The sequence below is a fragment of the Grammomys surdaster genome, unplaced genomic scaffold, assembly GCF_004785775.1.
Source record: "Grammomys surdaster isolate TR1022 unplaced genomic scaffold, NIH_TR_1.0 170, whole genome shotgun sequence".
NCBI lineage: Eukaryota > Metazoa > Chordata > Mammalia > Rodentia > Muridae > Grammomys > Grammomys surdaster.
Window position 1 is genome coordinate 18,176,584 of NW_021604618.1, and position 18,697 is coordinate 18,195,280.

Genomic DNA, 18,697 nt, shown 5'->3' on the forward strand with positions numbered 1-18,697 from the left:
AGAGGAGAGGAGAGGAGAGGAGAGGAGAGGAGAGGAGAGGAGAGGAGAGGAGAGGAGAAAAGAGAGAAAAGAGAGAAAAGAGAGAAAAGAGAAGGGAGGTACGGCAGATAGACTTACTAACTGAGACTTTGTCCCCTGGTACTTTGAAATTCTCCACAAAAAGATGGGAACATTCCCTAGCTTTATCTAGTGGCTAGGTTTGGGGTTTGAGATTTTAAATTTTCACATGAGAGAAGCGATGAAGTTTCAGTCACACGGGTCATTTTACATCATGCAATGTGTAGTGTGCTTCAGCTTTTAAAGGGGTTTGGCTGTGCTTGCGGGATGCTTGGTGACCTTTGAAGTTTTGTTCTGAGCTGTTGTCAGAAGCCTATCATTGTTTTAGCATTTACGTAGACTGATGAAGCTAAGATAGTTTTAATGAAATATTAGCTAACATTTTTTGTAATGTCGACCAGCTTTTAAAACTATCCATCATGTGTCTAAATCATCACTCAAAACATTAGGATTGATTTGAATAAATACCTCTTCCATTAAAGTTTTTTCAGTCAGAGTACAGTTAAAGGGTAGAAATTTTCTGGTCTTTTATTGTAGCCCAATTTCAAAATTCTTTTGTTTTAAAATTAACCTTTGTTTGATTTGTATTTCATTATTTCAACAGCTTGATTTTTCTTTATTTCAAAGAAGGAGAACTGTTCTGAATGCTAACATTAAGCCTTCTAAATCTCAGTAAAAATACCAACTTCTAACAGCATTTCACTTAGATATCTACTTTAATGTGTGTCTTCTCATTAAAAGCTTATTTATGTTTAAAATGCTGACCTTTCAGGATGTACACAAGAATGCTCTAAAACAGAGCTTCTCAAAGCTGGCCGTGAAACCACTGTCTTGGGCTGACAAATGGATTGGAAATAAGCTACCCAACACTCGGAATGGGCCATTAATTTTAATCAAAGTTGATGTAGGAAGGCCAATGGGATGCATGACAATGTCAACAGCCCAGTAGGTGTTAAGAGACCACTCGGCCTTCCTTGTTACTTGGTTGGGCCATTAGTTGAGGTTGGGTGAAGACAGAAAGCCATGCCTGGAATTGAATGACCAGGTCACTCCAAAATCTAATGGAGAACTCTCTGTTTCAGAAATCACATCGTAATGCTATTAGAAGTCAAGGACAGCATTTAGAAAATACTAGGAGGGTTTTCTTTTCTTTTTTTTTTCCCCAAGCACCTTGCTAGTTTTTCCAACTTTATCTGGGTCTCCATTTCCCTGCTTTCTTCCCTTCCAACAGGATCATCGATATCTATAGAAGAAATTGAAAAGACAGGGAAAACATCTTCAAGCTTGTTTGCTTTTCAGATGTGCAGACTTCAAGCCATCAAACTCCCAATCGGAGAAACAGTCATATAAACAAGGGATTAAACATGATAACCAACTGTGGAGATCTCACTTTCCCCCTTTCCTTGTGTATGGGAGTAGCTTTATTAATTTAAACCAGAGTTTCTTGATTGCTTTAACAGAAGCATTTCTTTCCTGGTTGCAAAGGCTACCATGCTTCTGCCTCACTGTACACTGTCAATATTGACTACTAGCAATGCTGACTTCCATCGTAGTGGGTCTCTTTACTTTCCATCAGTAAGTATATTTATTTTGAGAATTTTCAATTACCCAAAAAAAAGGTAGCTCTTGACAGCTTGGATTAATGATGTTTATAATAAAGACATAAAAATGCAAAAAGGACAAAGAAGCATTCTGTATCTCTGGTTCAGGTTTGGGAAGAAAATTCATTTATTCTGACACGGCATTGCACGCATAAGAAAGACACGTATGGCTGCATTAGTAATTTTTACACATATTTAAGAAAGAAAAGCAATTATATTGCTGTCTTTTTAATGGAGTGCCTCGATAAATGATAGTGTTTGTTCTTCCTGCAGATGAAGATCAGCTCCGTGCAAAGGGCTATGACAAAACCCCAGACTTCATTTTACAGGTGCCAGTTGGTAAGTCCTTGAGCTTGGATGCACCTTTCTGTATAGAAGGGGATTGTTGGGTTCTTTTTTAACATGTTATTATTAGCAAATGTTGTCAGAGTAGATTATCTTTATAATACTGTGTTGAAATGGGTAAACTCATTGGAAAAGATGATCTTCAATTGTCTAGCACTTGGTTCAGGCGAAGCCTGTGCCTCAGAACTTCTCAGTACACTTGAGGAAGGAGCATGCCTCCTGAGGGCATTTTTAAAGATGCCATTCTCAGCTCATTTCTCTAAATTTTGAGTTTTAAAAACTCAGCTTTGCTAGCCCGCCAGGCACACTTTGGTCTTGACGTCACTTGTCGAGCCACAGGCCAGCATCGTGAGCACTAAGAAAGGAAGTTTTGAAGAATGGGGTGAGGAGAACAAGATGAGACTGTGGCCCCAGCGTGCCTGGCAATGAACTCCCATAAACGTGGTGTTTTATAAATTACACCCACAGTGAGTGGCAGAGGCTAAGCCCCTGCTCATTAATGTGCAGCATAGAGAGGCCAGTGCATAGTTGGGGATTTTCAATCTTCCCTCTCCTTCACCATGTATTAGTAATGCTTTGTCCCTTAGCTGTGGAAGGGCACATAATTCACTGGATTGAAAGCAAAGCCTCATTTGGTGATGAATGTAGCCACCACGCCTACCTGCATGGCCAGTTCTGGAGCTACTGGAATAGGTAAGGTCCCATTATTTTTCTCTTAAGATAAACGATACTCAGCTGAAGTCTCATTAGAAAAAAATATTTTGTTTAGCTGGTAAAAATGCTAGAAGCCTTTTTTCCCTAGTAAATACAGACTCTGATTAATGTATTCATTTGAGATAATTTAAACTTCTCTGCTTTCATGATGTTGCTTCATTTTTTAAAACTTAAAAATCTGTTCTTAAGGTCAAAACAAGTATAGTCTATTTCCTGCTTTACAGTGGTTACATTAGTGTCACTTAAAATACAGATAACAAGCTGTGGTGCATAATATGGTATAGACACTGGATTTTATCCTTTTGATGTGGAATTTATGCTTCCTTTTAGGCCATAAAAATTAATTTATTCCCAGTTACCTGAAGACAGTATCCGAACCACATGAAAAATGAAAATGATTTACATTACAACAGTACCAAACAGTCTATGTACAGATTTCTACAACCATCCTGACGAGATGGAAGTCTCCACCATTAAAGCAGTTCAGGTTGAGGCAGATATACCAAATCCCTGGACCTGAAAGTTATTTCAGTTAATTCTTAGGAAGTTGTGTGTGTGTGTGTGTGTGTGTGTGTGTGTGTGTGTGTGTGTTTTGTGGAGGTTGTGCATGTGTGCATGCATGTCTATAGTATATGGGTTTGTGTGACTCTGTGCAGGTGTATACATGTGTGTTAATGTGGGTGTGAAGTCCCAATGCTGGCACAATAACCCACAATAACCCACCACTTTCCCACTTTATTTATTGAGGCAGGTCTCTCACTGAAACTAGAGTTCACTGGTTGCAGCTTGTCCTGGGGAGTCTCATCTCTGCCTTCCCATTGCTAAGATACAGGCAGCAATCATGCCTGCCTGGCCTTGACCTGGTGCTGGGGATTGGGCTTCCAGTCCTGAGACTTGTGTAGCAACAGTTTCTCAAATGAAACTTCGCCCCAGCCCAGCAAGTTCCTTTTGTCCCCATTATGCAGATAACTAAACTGATACTCAGAGAAAGGAAATAATATGTTATCCTGCTAGTTATCACAGGCCTATGTTTATCTCCACCTCCCCCTTCCCGTCCATCTCTAACACAGTGTCCTGTCATCTGCAATGCAACTGTTGAATCTTTGATTTTTTTTTTATGATTGCAATTTTCTTTGTTTTTTTATGATTGCATTCGTGTTCTCACACTCTGTGTTTTCCTCCATGAAAACAAGAAATGGATCGGGGACAACCTTCCTAAATTAGCTGTGCTCTTCTGCCATTGGTCAACAGTAAGAATACAGTAATATGATGACACATGCCCAGATCATTAAGGAAGGAGATGGTAGCATCTGCAGGCAACAGTGTGGGCTGTGGGTGGGAGGCTATCGAATCTGGCATTATATTGTTACTCAGCTTTACAAAAGGCCAGCAGATCTCGCCCGTGGCAGCTGTGCTAAACTACGCCTACTCTTTGCCATGGTAACAGTGATCATGACAAAATGCTGAATGTAATGCCCTTCTTGATTTTCTTGTGTAATTGTGCGTAGCATCCAAGCTTTACTTTACAGGGATGGAGGAGGAAAGTGCAAAATGTTTTAGAAATCAATGCTGCTTCAGCGTTTCCTGTGTTTTATTCAGCCATTATTCAAATTAGCAGTAATGTGGCAAATTGAATTTTAGATTTTTAGCGATTTTCTGATGAGTTTGAAATAGTAAAGAAAGCATCATTTTTGAGAGTATAGGGAAAGCAATGACAGGAAAATCAAACCGCCTAAGTTTAGGTTACTAAAGGGTTAAAAACAATTGATCATGTGAATCACTCTGCGTATTAAGACTGTGTTCCCTCTTTTGGTACTGGTCACATGTTTTCTGAAGAATAAACAGAAGTTCAATTGAGAAAGCTCAATTGAAAATGCCAAAAGCATATCTTCATCCTGAAGCAACTCAACTACTGAGCACCTACTGTGCGCCTCACACACATCAGTCAGAGGCACGTCAAATGATCTAGTCACCTCTATGGGAACCTGTAGATTACAGACGTGGCTGAAGGGAGGATGAGAGGTCAATAATTTAATGCAGTTTCTTTCCAGCTCAGTTGGATTTTGTTTGGTTTTTGTTTGGTGTGTGTGTGTGTGTGTAAAACCTTGGCTGGCCTAGAACTCATCATGTGGGCCTCAAATTCACAGAGATCCCCTTGACGCCTCCAGAGTTCTGGGATTTATTGTTCATACCACCATGCTCAGTTCCTTTTGTGTTGTTTTATATTATTTTGTTGCATTTTTTTCACTCTAGTATTTTACATAGACTATGATTATTTACATACCTAGGCATATTCTTTGGATTTACATTGGCTAAGCAGGCACAGTTTATATAGAGCATGTTGTATGATAGGAAATGTTAGCCTTGGTTTTAAGTATTCCAGATCATTCGGGGAATATATACCATACAGGTTGTCCCCAATGCCACCAAATATCAGCAGGGATATCAGCAGGGAATTAAAGAAATGCAAACAGTGCCCAAGTGCAACATGGAACATTGAGACATCACAATGCAAATGGTGGGTGATAAGAATGTAGCAGTCAGAACAGATTTATCAGTGGCCTAGCATTTTTAAAAAAGATTTTATTTATTTATTTAATGTATATGAGTACAGTGTTTCTGTCTTCAGACACACCTGAAGAGGGCATCAGATCCCATTATAGATGGTTGTGAGCTACCATGTGGTTGCTGGGAATTGAACTCAGGACCTCTGGAAGAGCAGTCACTGCTCTTAACCACTGAGCCATCTCTCCAGCCTGTAACCTAGCATTTTGACCCAAGGCAGTGTTAGCCATCTGTGAGTATGTGGGATCCTAATGTTTTTTCTTATTCTATGAACATGGCACACAGAACAGGTAATGAAGTTCTCAGCAATAGTAGACATTCTCTCAACAGTAGTCTTTCAAAGAGAAGCTTGCATTTGGACTAAATGGGGGGGCGTGGCTCTAATATGTAAGAATACTTATATTTATATGAATCTAATTGTCGCACTATTGTCCATACCAGTAATTGCTGAATCCCTAGTTTTTAGGTTGACATTTTCATAAGAACTTTCTTTGTTAATACAATTTTTTTTATTCATTCTTCAACAGTTTTGAGAGTTGGTCATTCACTCTATCTTTATTAAAACCTTTGATTTTCTTGTCTTCCATGAGGTCTTTTCTTTTCATGTTTCTCCCTCCATGCCAGCAGCTTCCTTGGTCTTTTCCACCTTTTCCACTGGTTCTTCTTCCTGGCCTCTAGGTAGAGGGGCCCACCCCTCTTTTATCTGTGTCCATTGATGGGTAGACCCTCAGATATGTCATTGGGTCCTGTGGTATTATATGCTACCTTTATGTTGGTTTCTGCTAATGTTGACTCCCAGGTCTAACATTGGCTAAGATGAATTTCTACCTGTCCTTCATGGTACCTTCTAAGTAACTCAGATTTAACATTCATAAAGCTAATTTTCTTTTTTTTTTCCTTCAAGTTTGTTATTCTTCCATTCTTCCTCAGTTCAACTAATGGTGCCACAATGTGCACTCAGTTCAGAAATCTAAGTTTTATCACAGATCCATTAGCTCTGTTTTTACCATGTCTCAAAGTGTGTATTTATTACCATTCCACCTGCTGTTTGTTGCCTCCTCGGCACCCGTTAGCCTCTCTTGGGCAATTACTTGGGCTTTCAAAACTGATTTTTCTCAGGCCCAATCTTACAGCCCTGTGGGCAGCTTTTTGTATCCCAGTCTTGGAAAACGTAAATTATATTGTGTCATATTCCCCTGCTTCTAAACATTTCAGTGCCTTGCTGCCACATCTGAAATAAAGTCCCAACTCTGCTGTGGTACTTAGGGCCCTCTGTCCTCCCTTCCACCCCAGTTGTAGATACAAACTCCTCTATCCTAATATCCCATCTTATTTTTACAATTCCTATCACATATATTTCCTTGGTTTTCCTTTTGAATCTTTGTAGGTCAAATTTTTTCCTCTGCCTCATCCTCTTGCCTGCACGTTTCTTTGCTTGGATTGCCACTTAACTTCTTCATGTGACATTCAGAGCTCAGCTTACTTCTCATTTGTGGAAGCACATTCTTGACCACACAATCTCAGATGTAAACTCCTCAGTCAGTTCTGTCTCCTCGTAGGGCTTTAGCCCCACGGAATGAGCGAATGAGTGAGTGGGTGGGTGGGTGAGTGAGTGAGTGAGTGAGTGGGTGAGTGAGTGAGTGAATACAAAGTGGTGAAAATCTGCTCTAGAAAACTCTTGAAAAGCACATACCCTTTTATATTATCATTTTGAAATGTCTGTCTCATTGCTTTGATATAAAACTTTAGCAATTTGTCTTGCCTTAATTCACCTTTAAAAGATTGAAATTCTTCAATGCAGTCACTTTTCCAAAAGAACATATACTGTCTGAAGAACTTGTTGCTTTTCCAACCCCTGCTTTCATATGAGCCTTGACTAATTCCTCAACATGCTTCCATCTCTGCCTCGATCAAGTCAAGCAGCGAGCCTCTGAGAAGCAGCGTTCGTTCCATAAACCACAAACTGTAGCATGGTGCCAGAAGACATTTCTTTATGAAACCGACACTCAGAGGTCCTCTCTTCCTTTCTGTAGTCATGAAGTGAGTTGTTTGACGCTGTGGCTCACATGGTTAAGTCTACTTTAATATTCAAATGGCAGATAGAAGAGCAAAGCAGTTCTGCAATTGAAGGCCATATTCTGTACTTGATCCTAACATACTGCCCATCACAGGAGCAGGAGAATAAAAAACGTGGCAAAGAGAGACCCTCATGCTATGATGATCAGTGTCCAACAACTGCTGATCAACAACATGGCACTCACACACAGGCTCAGGGCTTCTGCTGTTCTTGGCATCTTCAGGCACACTGTCGTCAGGAGCATCAGCTCTAAAAGTACACTTTATGGGTAAGCTTTGCAAAGACGATGAAAGCCAGCCAGCTTCAATGATGAGGTTCTGTGTGCTTGAGTTTAATCTGTCAGTGTAGTTATCCTTGAAGTTATGGAAGGAATACCGGACTTGAATCTAAGTTCTGCTGGTCTTATGCATGGGAGAAGCTTACCCATCTGTGGAATTCAAAATACCTTTCTTACCCTTTTATTTTAAAAACCAGTTACTTAATACCTGCAAAGCACTTTCATATGTGCAAGCAGTCAACAGATATGAATCCACCTCTATGTTTTTTCTTGTGTCTCACTTTCTGGTGGAATTTAAAGGTCCTCAGACAGTTTGAATCACCTTCTCTGACAGATAGACTCTTTGGCTAACTTCAGCGTTCAGCTTGGCTGTCATCTCCGTAGAAAGCCTGGTTGCTTTTGCAAAGCCACTCCCGCTTGCATTCTGCTGGTGATCCCATAGCAGTTATCAAGCACTGTAATTGGTGTTTGCTTGTCACCTCCTTCCAGTTAATGCTATCTAGTTGTTTTATCTGTCTTTAAATGCTCAGAAGTTGGCAGAATGCCTGTCACACAGTAGGCGATCAGTGGATAGTTATTCATTGCATGATTGTGTGATGGGTATACTCATACTTAAGCGTGGAACTATAATTGAAATCAACTGTTAAGGATGACATGGTGACATTAAACCATAATTGGTTCTTTTTTTTTTTTTCCTTGAGATCCTCAGGACAGTGGGAAATGTCTCAATTTTCTAAAACACTTTTATAAACTTTATAGGTATATAAGCTTTTACAATCCTATTTTAGAGAAGTGTTATAACTTTTTATATGATTTTTTTAAGTGGGCAATGAGGAGTAACCACATGGCAAATGCATTCTGTAAAGTTTCTCAGATAAATATTTATGGTTGTTTTGTCTTATTTTGTTTTGTTGAAATAGGATCTTACTCTGTAGCTAAGTAAGGCTGGCTTTGAGCTCATGGTCATGGCTGCCACGCCTTCATGAGTACTGGGATTGTAGATGTGGTTTTTCCCACCCAGCTTTACATTGATGACTTTCTTTCCTTTCCCAAAGTTTCAGACTTCTCTGGTTTGAAATTTGAAATGGAATGCCTTGAAACCCTGTAGTAGAGAACAATTGGTAGTTCCTTAGAGATGCAAGAAAATAGTCTATTGTGCATGAAGATTTACAAGTTGAGATTTGTGTTAAAAATTCCCATGTCCTTTGTCCTCCCTGGGTGTTTATAGGAGTGTTTACAGGAGGTCCCATGACCCTGTCTTCTCCTTCTTCTCCCTTCACCTGGAAAGGTGTTGGTTATAACCCAACCTGTACAGCCAAGCCCCATGCATATCTCCACAAACCCTTGCCCTCCAACAGAGAGGTGTGCATTCTAGTTCTGGACCTTGAGAGGGCTATTTTGGCTCCCTGATAAGCACATTCTGATGTCCTTACAACAAAGAGCAGTACCAAGAAGTGGCTGGGAGACAGAAGTCAGGTTCCTTTGGCCTTGTAGAATCCTCATTGTGTGAACTGGATGCAGTCAGAATAGGACGAGAGCCTCTTCTAAACTCATGTGCCTAACATGGATTCCTCTTCACTGGGTCTGAGGGACAGTGTACTGGCAGCAAGGTATGTGGAGGTGAACTCCAGAGGGAATGGCACTTTAATCCCATTGTTGTACTTGGCAGAGATTAAGAGCCAGGTTCCATCTGTCAGATTTCTGAACGGTTGGCTCCAGAGAGTCTACTCTCCTACAGGCAGTGCTAAACTAATACCTTCTGCTGCAAAAATTGATTTGAGTTCATTTCTTCCCTCTCAGGGCTTTTTAAAGATCAGTTATTTGTTCAATGGTCTAGTGATTGCTTTCTCTGGTTGGTGATAACTCGAGAGAAGGCATTTCAAACAAGGCCGCCAGGCAGTCAGAGTTAAGGAAGGTATGCTTCAGAGGATGGCCCAAGTTTTTTCTGTATTAAGATACTTTCAGGAAGCCTGCAATTAGTCAAATCACAGATTTCCAGTTATTTCAGTCTTGTTAAAGGCAAGGCTGATCACATCTGTCGTAAGTTGGAGTTTGTGCCTCAGCAATAGAAGCTCTCACAAACCTTCAATTACAGCAGCCTCAGAAGGCGCTGCTGCAGTACACTAACAAGCAGTCATCAGCAACAAGAGACACATCGACTAATAATTAGCCAATGCGCTGGAGAGGACCTCTGTGAAGGTAAAATATAATAATTTGCCTTTCCATCTCTCATAGTGGAGTTGCTTGTGAGGTATTGACATCCCATTGTTCGACAAATACTGGACACTGTTATTAACTGCAGCAACCTCAAAATATTTGATAAAGACAAGGAAAGTATTTTCTGTGTACTTAGTACCTCCATGAGAATGTTTTCTCAGGGTACCCAAGCCATTTCATCTGCGGCTGGAATGTAAACCATAAGGTTTTCCCCTGCAAGAATTTTGTACACTGTGCCATCATTTGTGATTTGCAAAGATGACTTTAGAAGCAAAGCTGAGCAAAAGAATAGAAGTGTAGTCTTGGGCCTTGCAAGTGGATTCTGCAGTGAAGACATGGTTGTTGCAAGATTGAGAAGTGTTTAAACAAAGGATTAAAATGAAAGAAAACACATCTGTTAGAAAATTCTTTACTTAGCTAGGTTCCTATGTGTCCAATTCCTATCTTTAAGCATGGTGAAGAGTGTTCTGAGGGAGACATACTGACCAGTTTCACAAATCCAGGGAACAATGAAGTGTTGAAACACTAGCTCTTCCTGCTGACCCCATGTAATGGAGTTCATCTGTGTCATGCAGGGTTCAGAAATGTTATGTCAAACCAAATCAACGAAGAAGGGATTGAGGGGCCATCAAAGAATGCAAACATGCCATTGTGATCTAGCAATGCAGACAGGTGTGAGGAGGATGACAGAGTCTCAATAGAAAGTGACACCCACAATGGCATTAGAGCCAGCCACCCCACACCCTTCTGTGCACCCTTTCTGTGGGACCCTTTCTGTAGCTAAGTCTAGTGGCACAACGATCAGACTGAAGTGGGTGTAAACTTCACTTTGTGTTCCCATCACATGGAAAGAAACCATTTTGTCCATATTGATAAATAATTTACTTTGGGCGAACTAATTTCACTGCTGTGGTAAGGTCTGCACCCTGGGAAATTTATTTTATTTTGTAAACTTCAGTGTTACTAGTGTGCACCTAGCATTGGAGTACTGACCTAGCTTTGACTGCATTTTTACTTATGTGTTTGGGTGTGGGTATGTGAATGTGAATGCGGTGCCCACAGAAGCCAAAGGTGTCAGATGTGAGCTGAGAACCAAACTTAGATCCTCTGGAGAGCAGTGAGTGTTCTTAACTATTGAGCCATCTCTCCAGCCCGCCAAATGGAATCTTGATTAGGACACACTAGTTCCAAGCAGCAAATGTGCACAAGCCATGGGCTATTCCACAGGAGTGCCACCTCTGCCCTTGAGTGATTGGTAAATGAGGCTTAGGGTCTTCCTATGAGTTCTATACCTTTATGCCCTTTCCTTAGACCATGGAGATTCATATAAGTCTTGGTGAGAAGTACTGGATAGATCACTTTGTTAGTGAATGAGTAAACTAAGCTGAAGCTAAAAGTCTCCCCAACACACAGGACATGAGGACTCACTTCTGTGTGGATGGACAAAATGGGCCAGGAATTCTTGTCTTGCTCAACAGTCTTGCACTATATTTAGTATGAATCTGTAGAGTCAGTGTAAAAACCTACCATTGTGCCTGCATATCCAGAATACAGTGACATTGTTGAGAGTTCAAAGCCACAGAATCAAGGAGTTGATTTATATATGATCCAGATGTTAATTTAAATGACCAATTTAAATTCAGGAGATAAGTTGGCTAAAGAATATTTGTTAGGAAGTATATATTTTTAAACGTTTAAGTAGAGTTTCTATTTTATTCTGATAACAATTTGTTCTGACTAAAAAGCCTATTTTAATAAATAATTTTAAGCTAGCTTCCCCTCCAGGTATATGTAATTGATATAAAGCACACGTATTTGAAGCCTATACTTGGATAAGTTTGGCATATATGTACACTCAGCAAAGTATCACATGGTAGATGCTGACCTTGGCTAGTATCCTCTAGAGTTCACAGTTTCGTTTCCCAGCTTTCTAACCCTTTCAGAGACCCCTGGCCAGCCTGCCACTTACTATTGATTTGTTTGCATTATGTAGTAACTTTCTTTTTGTTTTGTTTCTATTATTCTTCCTTCCTTTTCTTGCTTTTTCTTTTAATGTAGTTTTGGTTTTCTTTTACTTTATTTCTTTTTTTTTATATTTTAATGGAGCTATTATTCTTTTGTCAGTTTGTTTATTTGTTTGTTTGTTGAGACAGAGTTTCTCTGTGTAACCTTGGCTGTTCTAGGATTGGCTTTGTAGACCAGGCTGACCTCGAACTCACAGAGATCAACCTGCCTCTGCCTCCTGAGCACTGGGATTAAAGGTGTGTTCCATCACAAGGCTTCTTGTCTGGCTTTTTAAAAAACACAGCAGTTCTTTCAGGTGCTTTTCTGTCCTTGAATTGCCAGTAGTTCCTAGAGCACATTCAGTGTTGTATCTGTCCCTTTATTGGTTTTCACTAGCTTGTGAGGACACTCTCAGTTTCTAGTTCTTGCTATTAGTAATATAATAGGGTAAGCAACTGAAAAAATTTCTATATGGCTCCATTGCTTCTAAGTAAATACCTATAACGGTGAAATGGTTCAGATATGCAATGGTATTTTGTGTTTTATGAATTGATTAATTTGTTATCTTTAAGGAGTATACCTTTCACCATGATATCAATTGCATTTCTGATACTGCAGTTAAAATTTTTACATACTTATTTGTCTTTTAAGAAATTGCTACTCAAATCTTCAATTCATTGTAATTAGTTTACGTTTCTTTTATCAAGTTTTAGTGACTATTCAGTACATTGGATGTCAATCATGTATTAGATATGTGATTTGCAAAAATTCCCCTCAGTTTGTAACTTGTCATAATTCATTTAACTATCTTTGAAAAACAAATTTTTAATTTTGGTGACTCCAATTTATCTTTGTTTTTGTCTTTCTCCTTTTATGGATCATGCTATTTAATTATATCTGATTTCTTTTTAATCTAAAGATGTGGCTGGACAGATGGCTCAGTGGTTAAGAGCTCTTAACCACTCTTGCATATCACCTTCGTTCAGTTCACAGCATCCACACTGAGCAGCTCGCAGCCATCCACAGCACAGGCTGCAGGGGACCTGACACACTCCTCTTGCTCCTTCAGGCGTCTGCACACATGTGGCGTATTCTCACACAGACACATGAATAAAATAAATCTACATTTAAAACATCTAAAGAAACCACAAAGATGTCCTTTTTTCTTCTAAAACAATTGTAATAGTAACATTCATGTACATTTAATTTTGTACGTACTGTGATAGGCAGTTCTTTGTGCCAATTGAAATTCAAGTTCCGGCACCTTTTTAAAGAAAGATATGTTTTATTATAACTTCAAATTTATGAAAAAAATCAATTGATCATACAGGACCTATTTCTGAATTCTTGTTTTTGTTCCATTGACCAAGTTGTCTTTTTTTTTTCTATTTCTACACAGTCCTGGTTACTGTGATATCATAATTTCAAAAATAACTTGTCTAAGTCTTCCAACATCATTATTATTCTGCAGAAGTTTTTTTTTCGTTCTTTTTCTTTTAATTGTAAAATTTTAACATTCCCATGTGAATTTTAGAAGTGATAGAACAATTCCTCAGAAAAAGATCCTGCTGGAAGTTTTATTGAATTTGTAGATCAATCCAGGAAGAGTTGTGACCTTAGCATTAACATACTCACTCTCTCTCTCTCTCTCTCTCTCTCTCTCTCTCTCTCTCTCTCTCTTCAAATCAGCAGTTCTAAAGCTATGGGTCACGACTCCTTTTGGGGTCGCATATCAGATATTTACATTAAAATTCAAAACAGTAACAAAATTAGAGTTATGAAGTAGCCGTGAAATAATTTTGTGTTTGGGGGGTCACCACAGCATGAGGAACTGTGTATTAAGGGGCCGCAGCATTGGCAAGGGTGGGAACCGCTGGCTTAGGTCTTTTGATATTTTCCTGAGAAACATTGCACATGGTTCAGGTTAAAATTATCAGATTAAAATCAGTTATTTTGTTTCTTGATACTATTGGAAATGATATCCTTACATTGGTTTCCAAATGTTCATTGTTTGTATCAAGGAATCTAATTGATTTGGCATATGGGTGTTGTACCCTAAATGTATCATTAAAAGTCATTTATTAATACTTTGCTACTTTTTCACCACAGACAGCCTAGTCATCTGTGAACATGGACACTGTTACTATTTTTATATGTATGCCTTTATTTCCTTTTTATTACTTTACTGCCCTAGCTAGAGTCCCTGCCCAAAAATGGTTAGCTGTAACACACGTCTCTTCATTGCTCTTAATTTCAGAGGGAAGTTATTCTATCATCGAGATATTCACTCTAGGTTTTTGCAAATATTTTTTATCATATTGAGAAAGCTCCCCACTATCCCTAATTTCCTAGGATTTTAATTGAAAGTGGCTGTTGGGCATTTTTCAAAACAAGTCTATTAAGATGGCCATATGTTTCTTTGAAATAATGTGGTGAATTATAGTGATTGATTTGGGGATGTCAAACTGATCTTACATTTCCAGGATAAAGTACATTTGGCCTGCAAGAAATAGCTTTTCATACCGCTTATGGTTTGTTTGTTTGGTTGGTAAATTTTGTTAACTTTGCAATAGCATTCATGAGCACTAGAGATCTTTGGGGTTTTTTTGTTTTGTTTTGTTTTTAAATCCTTTGTCTGGTTTTGATATTCAGTGAGTTACCAGTCTCATAGTATGAATGTGAGTTCCTCTTTTTCATTTTCCAGAAAAGTCTTTACAGAATTGTATTTCTTTTTAAGCTTCAAAGACAATTGCCCAGCCATACCAACCTGAAGTATATTGTATTGTTGCTCTCTTGCTGAGAAGCTTCATGACTATGAAATCAATGCAATAGACATATATGCATAGGAAATATATATATCTTACATGAACTTAGGACTTTGTCTTTCAGAGAATTTGTCCTTTTATCTAAGTTGTAGAATGTACCAGAGTAGACCTGATTAAAAAAAAAGTCCCTTATTATTTTAATACACATTGACTTTTGTTACATTGCCTTTGTTAGTTTGGCTATTGAGATTTGTCTTTTTCAGGTCAATCTGCCTAAAACTTTTGTTTTTCCCCAAAAAATGCATTTTTGTTCCTCTGATTTCTTTTTATAATGATGTTTTATTTTGTTTGTTTCATTGACTTCTACTTTTTTCCTTTATTTCCTTTAATTTCAGCTTTTTCTCTCTTTCCTGAGTTTTCTGGGGTAGAATAACATGGTCATAGACAGATTTTCATGGTGCAAGCACTTAGGTGCTACTGAGTCCCCTCTGACCACAGCTGTGTCTTTGGCCTCAAGTTTTACCATGCTTTGCTTTCAGTTTTCATTTTCATTCAAATCCATATATTTTTCTACTTTTCTCACTTTTTTGATGTTGTTTGTCTTCTTTTTGAGCCAGTATCTTATTATATAGCCAGGATCCCCTAGAATTAGCTATGTTTGTAGTTCAGGCTATCCTCCACTTCAGACCTGGTGATGCAATTTTTTGTGCTACTTTATTGGGTTCTTATATCTCTTCCTTCCTTCCTTCCTTCCTTCCTTCCTTCCTTCCTTCCTTCCTTCCACCCTAGTACCTCCCAGTCCCCTCAACACTAGGTAGGAGAAAAAGATGGTTAGATGGGAAAGGGGCATAGACCTTTTTCAGCCAACAAAATAGACTTCTTTCTGCTGATTGGGGGTGTAGCGTTCCTTGGGACAACTCCAGTCTTCATTGTCCATATATCTCCAACTTTTTCTTGTCAAATCACAACAATAGCAACCAGGAGTAGCAGCTGCTTTGGAGTCCTTCTGGCATTTATACCCTCTGAAGAGCTTCCAGAATTCCAAACATGAACTATCTGCAGCTGGCAAAAATCATGCCCCTGCTAGTGCACAAGGTAAATCATAATCACCTGCTGTGAAGCAGCCAGTTATTCAACACTGGGAATTAAAGCAAAAACATATTCACATAACATAATTTGGTTTCTTACGAAACCAAAATTTTCACTACACAGTCCTGCCACCTGTATATCTCATAAGGACTAGGATTGTATGCATCCACTACTATACTGGCCTGTTGATCTCTCTTTTGGCTCTTAACCTATTTTGTTTCCCATATTTGAAGCATTGTTCTGTAGCCTTCTGTTACTGGCATCAGATTTACTTCCACTGGGATCAGACAACAAATTTGAACTCTTTTTATATGTCCTGGAATTGGTTTTACTGTCTACACTGCTGCCTTTGTCAGGTGATGTCTTGCGAATGTCAGGTGACTTTCAATTAGTTGTGGGCACTCTTCAAGTTTTGTATGTTAATCTTCCCTTATCCGAAGCTTTGTTCTACATGATTTCTGAGACTCATGGTATGATTGTAGGAAATAGCAAATTTGAGAAATAACCAGTCCATGAGTTTAAATTGTGTGCTGTTTCTTGTGGCATGTTCAAAATCTCACCCCTCATCCTCTCCATCTTGCTCATCATGTGAACCATCCTCCTTCATCCACTGTCTCATACTCTTGTCACAAAACAGAGAGCTGTATGCATACTGCTTCATAGAAGAATATGCTTTCCTGAGTCAACAAGTCATTAGAGTGAATCGGATGCTTGCCATTGCCACAGTCGAGATAAGTTAAATCCCTCTGAATTCCCTATACCCATTAACTCATGCCATATGCTTGCTGTCTCTGCTCCCCTCCTCACATTCCTACAGCCCACTCTAAGATTTATGTGGGTTCTATTCCATTCCACTCCCCTCACCATCCCAGTCACAGACACTCAGATGTTTCTTGATTTTTTTTTTCTCCCTTATTTTCTCACACAGGTTCTGCAGCTATACTTGATAACCCCTGCTCGCTTTTCTTAAATTCCTTTTTTCATTACTGTTGGCAGTCAGCTGTAGTGGTTATCATCCCTCTCACACTTTAGTCTTACACCAAAAACTGGTAGCAATAGACTCATAGGATTCAGTACGTGTCATCAGTGCCACACACAATGGAAATATTGTATCGATGAGAATAAGACAAATATAATTTAGGGGTTTTAATGTAGCTGGTAGAGAGAATAATAGTGTTATTAAAGAATTAATAAGTGGAAAATAATGTACATTAACAGTCACTTAAGTTGAGCTGTTTAGAGATGTCCTGAGGCAACTGCTCTGTGGGATAGGGGTCCTGAGTAATGGGAAGAGACAAGTTGACTTAAGAGTAATCTAAAATGCAAACAATTGTAATTTTTCAGAGTAAAAAAATGTTTTTATTTTAGTGGATTTGGAGAAAAAAAAAGAGATAAGTGCAATATGGCATCAATAATAAAGTTTAAGGAATTGATTAGCAGGACTGATGACTCTTGAAGCAGCTAAAATTCTTTCTAAACTTGCCCACTCCCAGCCCCCGTCTCTCTCGCATTTGAGCATTTATAAAATCATTTCAGCCTAGCTGCATCAAATCTCACTTTGGGGTAGTTAACCTCCCCTCGCTACCCACTGTGAATTATGTGCATTTGAAAGTTATACCAAAATGTACGAACCTGCAGCTTTTAGCAATCACATTTGAAAGCAGCCTTGGGAGTTGCATTTGTCAAGCATCTAGGAAAACCATTCGTGCATACCCCGCATCCAAAGCTCCATCGCAGACCAAACATAAAGGACTGAAAGGTCATTCTTCTTCCTGCAGTGTGATGGTTTGTTGATGTATTTTGACACTCCAGTACAATGCTGAAAGGGTATGACCTTCCTACAACACCCAGGGACTCAGGTTAGGTTGGGATACCTGACACTGACTGCTTTTCCATTTTCCTCTCTCTTCCAGCAGAGACAACACCCTCCTCAAAAGCGTTTGTTCTCTTCCACGCACAGTCAAGAATTTAAACAGATGCAAATGATTGCTTTGGAAATGTCTCTTGCTCTTTTATTCTTCCAGTTACCATAAAGCTAAAAACCTATCCCGGAACTATTAATGTTTTTAATTAAAAAAATTAAATTGGTTTTTCAGGATGACAAATGTGAATGGAGTGTTAATAGCCGAAACTAAACAAATGAGGGCTGTGTGCTATGTTTGACAGTTTCTTTATCTCCGCTGTGGAAGCCACATTTTGAGGGCTACCTCTAAAGTGTGAGACTAAGGACACAGACAAATCGTGGGGTGCTTTTGAAGTAATTACCTTGTAGGTCCATCACATGTTAAAAACAAGTGAGGACGTGGAATGCAGGCCCAAGCCCTGGGAAAGACTGGGAGAAGCTCCAATTCGATGACTGCCCACGTTAGTTCTTATGTTAACACCATGGTGTTAGGAAGACAGGAAGAAAAATGTGTACTATTAATGATCTTGTAAAACATAACAATAATAAATCCTTTTACTTAAATCCTCAACTATCCCCAGAGATATTCTTGCTGTCTCCACAACTGGTCAGTATGAAACAAGTAATAACCCCCAAGCCTTTAGATTACATCTTGCAAAGAGTTGTGTTTCTCATAATATGGTGGGTGGCAGGGAGGTTATTCAGCTTATCAGAAAGATTTTCCCCAAATGTGCTAACCGTCTGCTAAATGAAACTAAGATGCTTTAGTGCATGGTAAGTGTTTTAAACAAATAACTAATATTAGAACTGAAAGTTTGAGGTATCACGATTCTTTAATTATTCTCTTGTTTTGCACAGTCGCTCCCTGGCAGCTCTCTGTTTTGATTGAGCCATTTTTCATTCTATTTTCTCTATCGCTCCAAGTGTTTCCATGTCCACTGCTCACCGTTGACAAGGCATGTTCTCCATCTGTCTGCCTGATAGAAAGGCTTCAGCTTCAGTTTCCCTGATACCACCTGCTCAGGATGGACCACTGAGCTTGTGTGCAAGAGCTGATAGTCCATCCTCCTCTACGTGTTCAGG

General features: G+C 39.1%; 1 protein-coding gene across 4 annotated transcripts in view; it reads left to right on the forward strand.

Moving 5' to 3' along the window:
• CUNH15orf41 (chromosome unknown C15orf41 homolog) overlaps positions 1 to 18,697 on the forward strand; it is a 197,977-nt gene that overhangs the window by 105,479 nt on the left and 73,801 nt on the right. For all 4 annotated transcript variants that reach the window (XM_028767111.1, XM_028767112.1, XM_028767113.1 and 1 more), the window contains 2 exons: positions 1,932 to 1,997; positions 2,591 to 2,696. In XM_028767111.1, the coding sequence (XP_028622944.1) occupies positions 1,932 to 1,997; positions 2,591 to 2,696 (172 nt within the window). The remainder of the gene's footprint in view (positions 1 to 1,931; positions 1,998 to 2,590; positions 2,697 to 18,697) is intronic.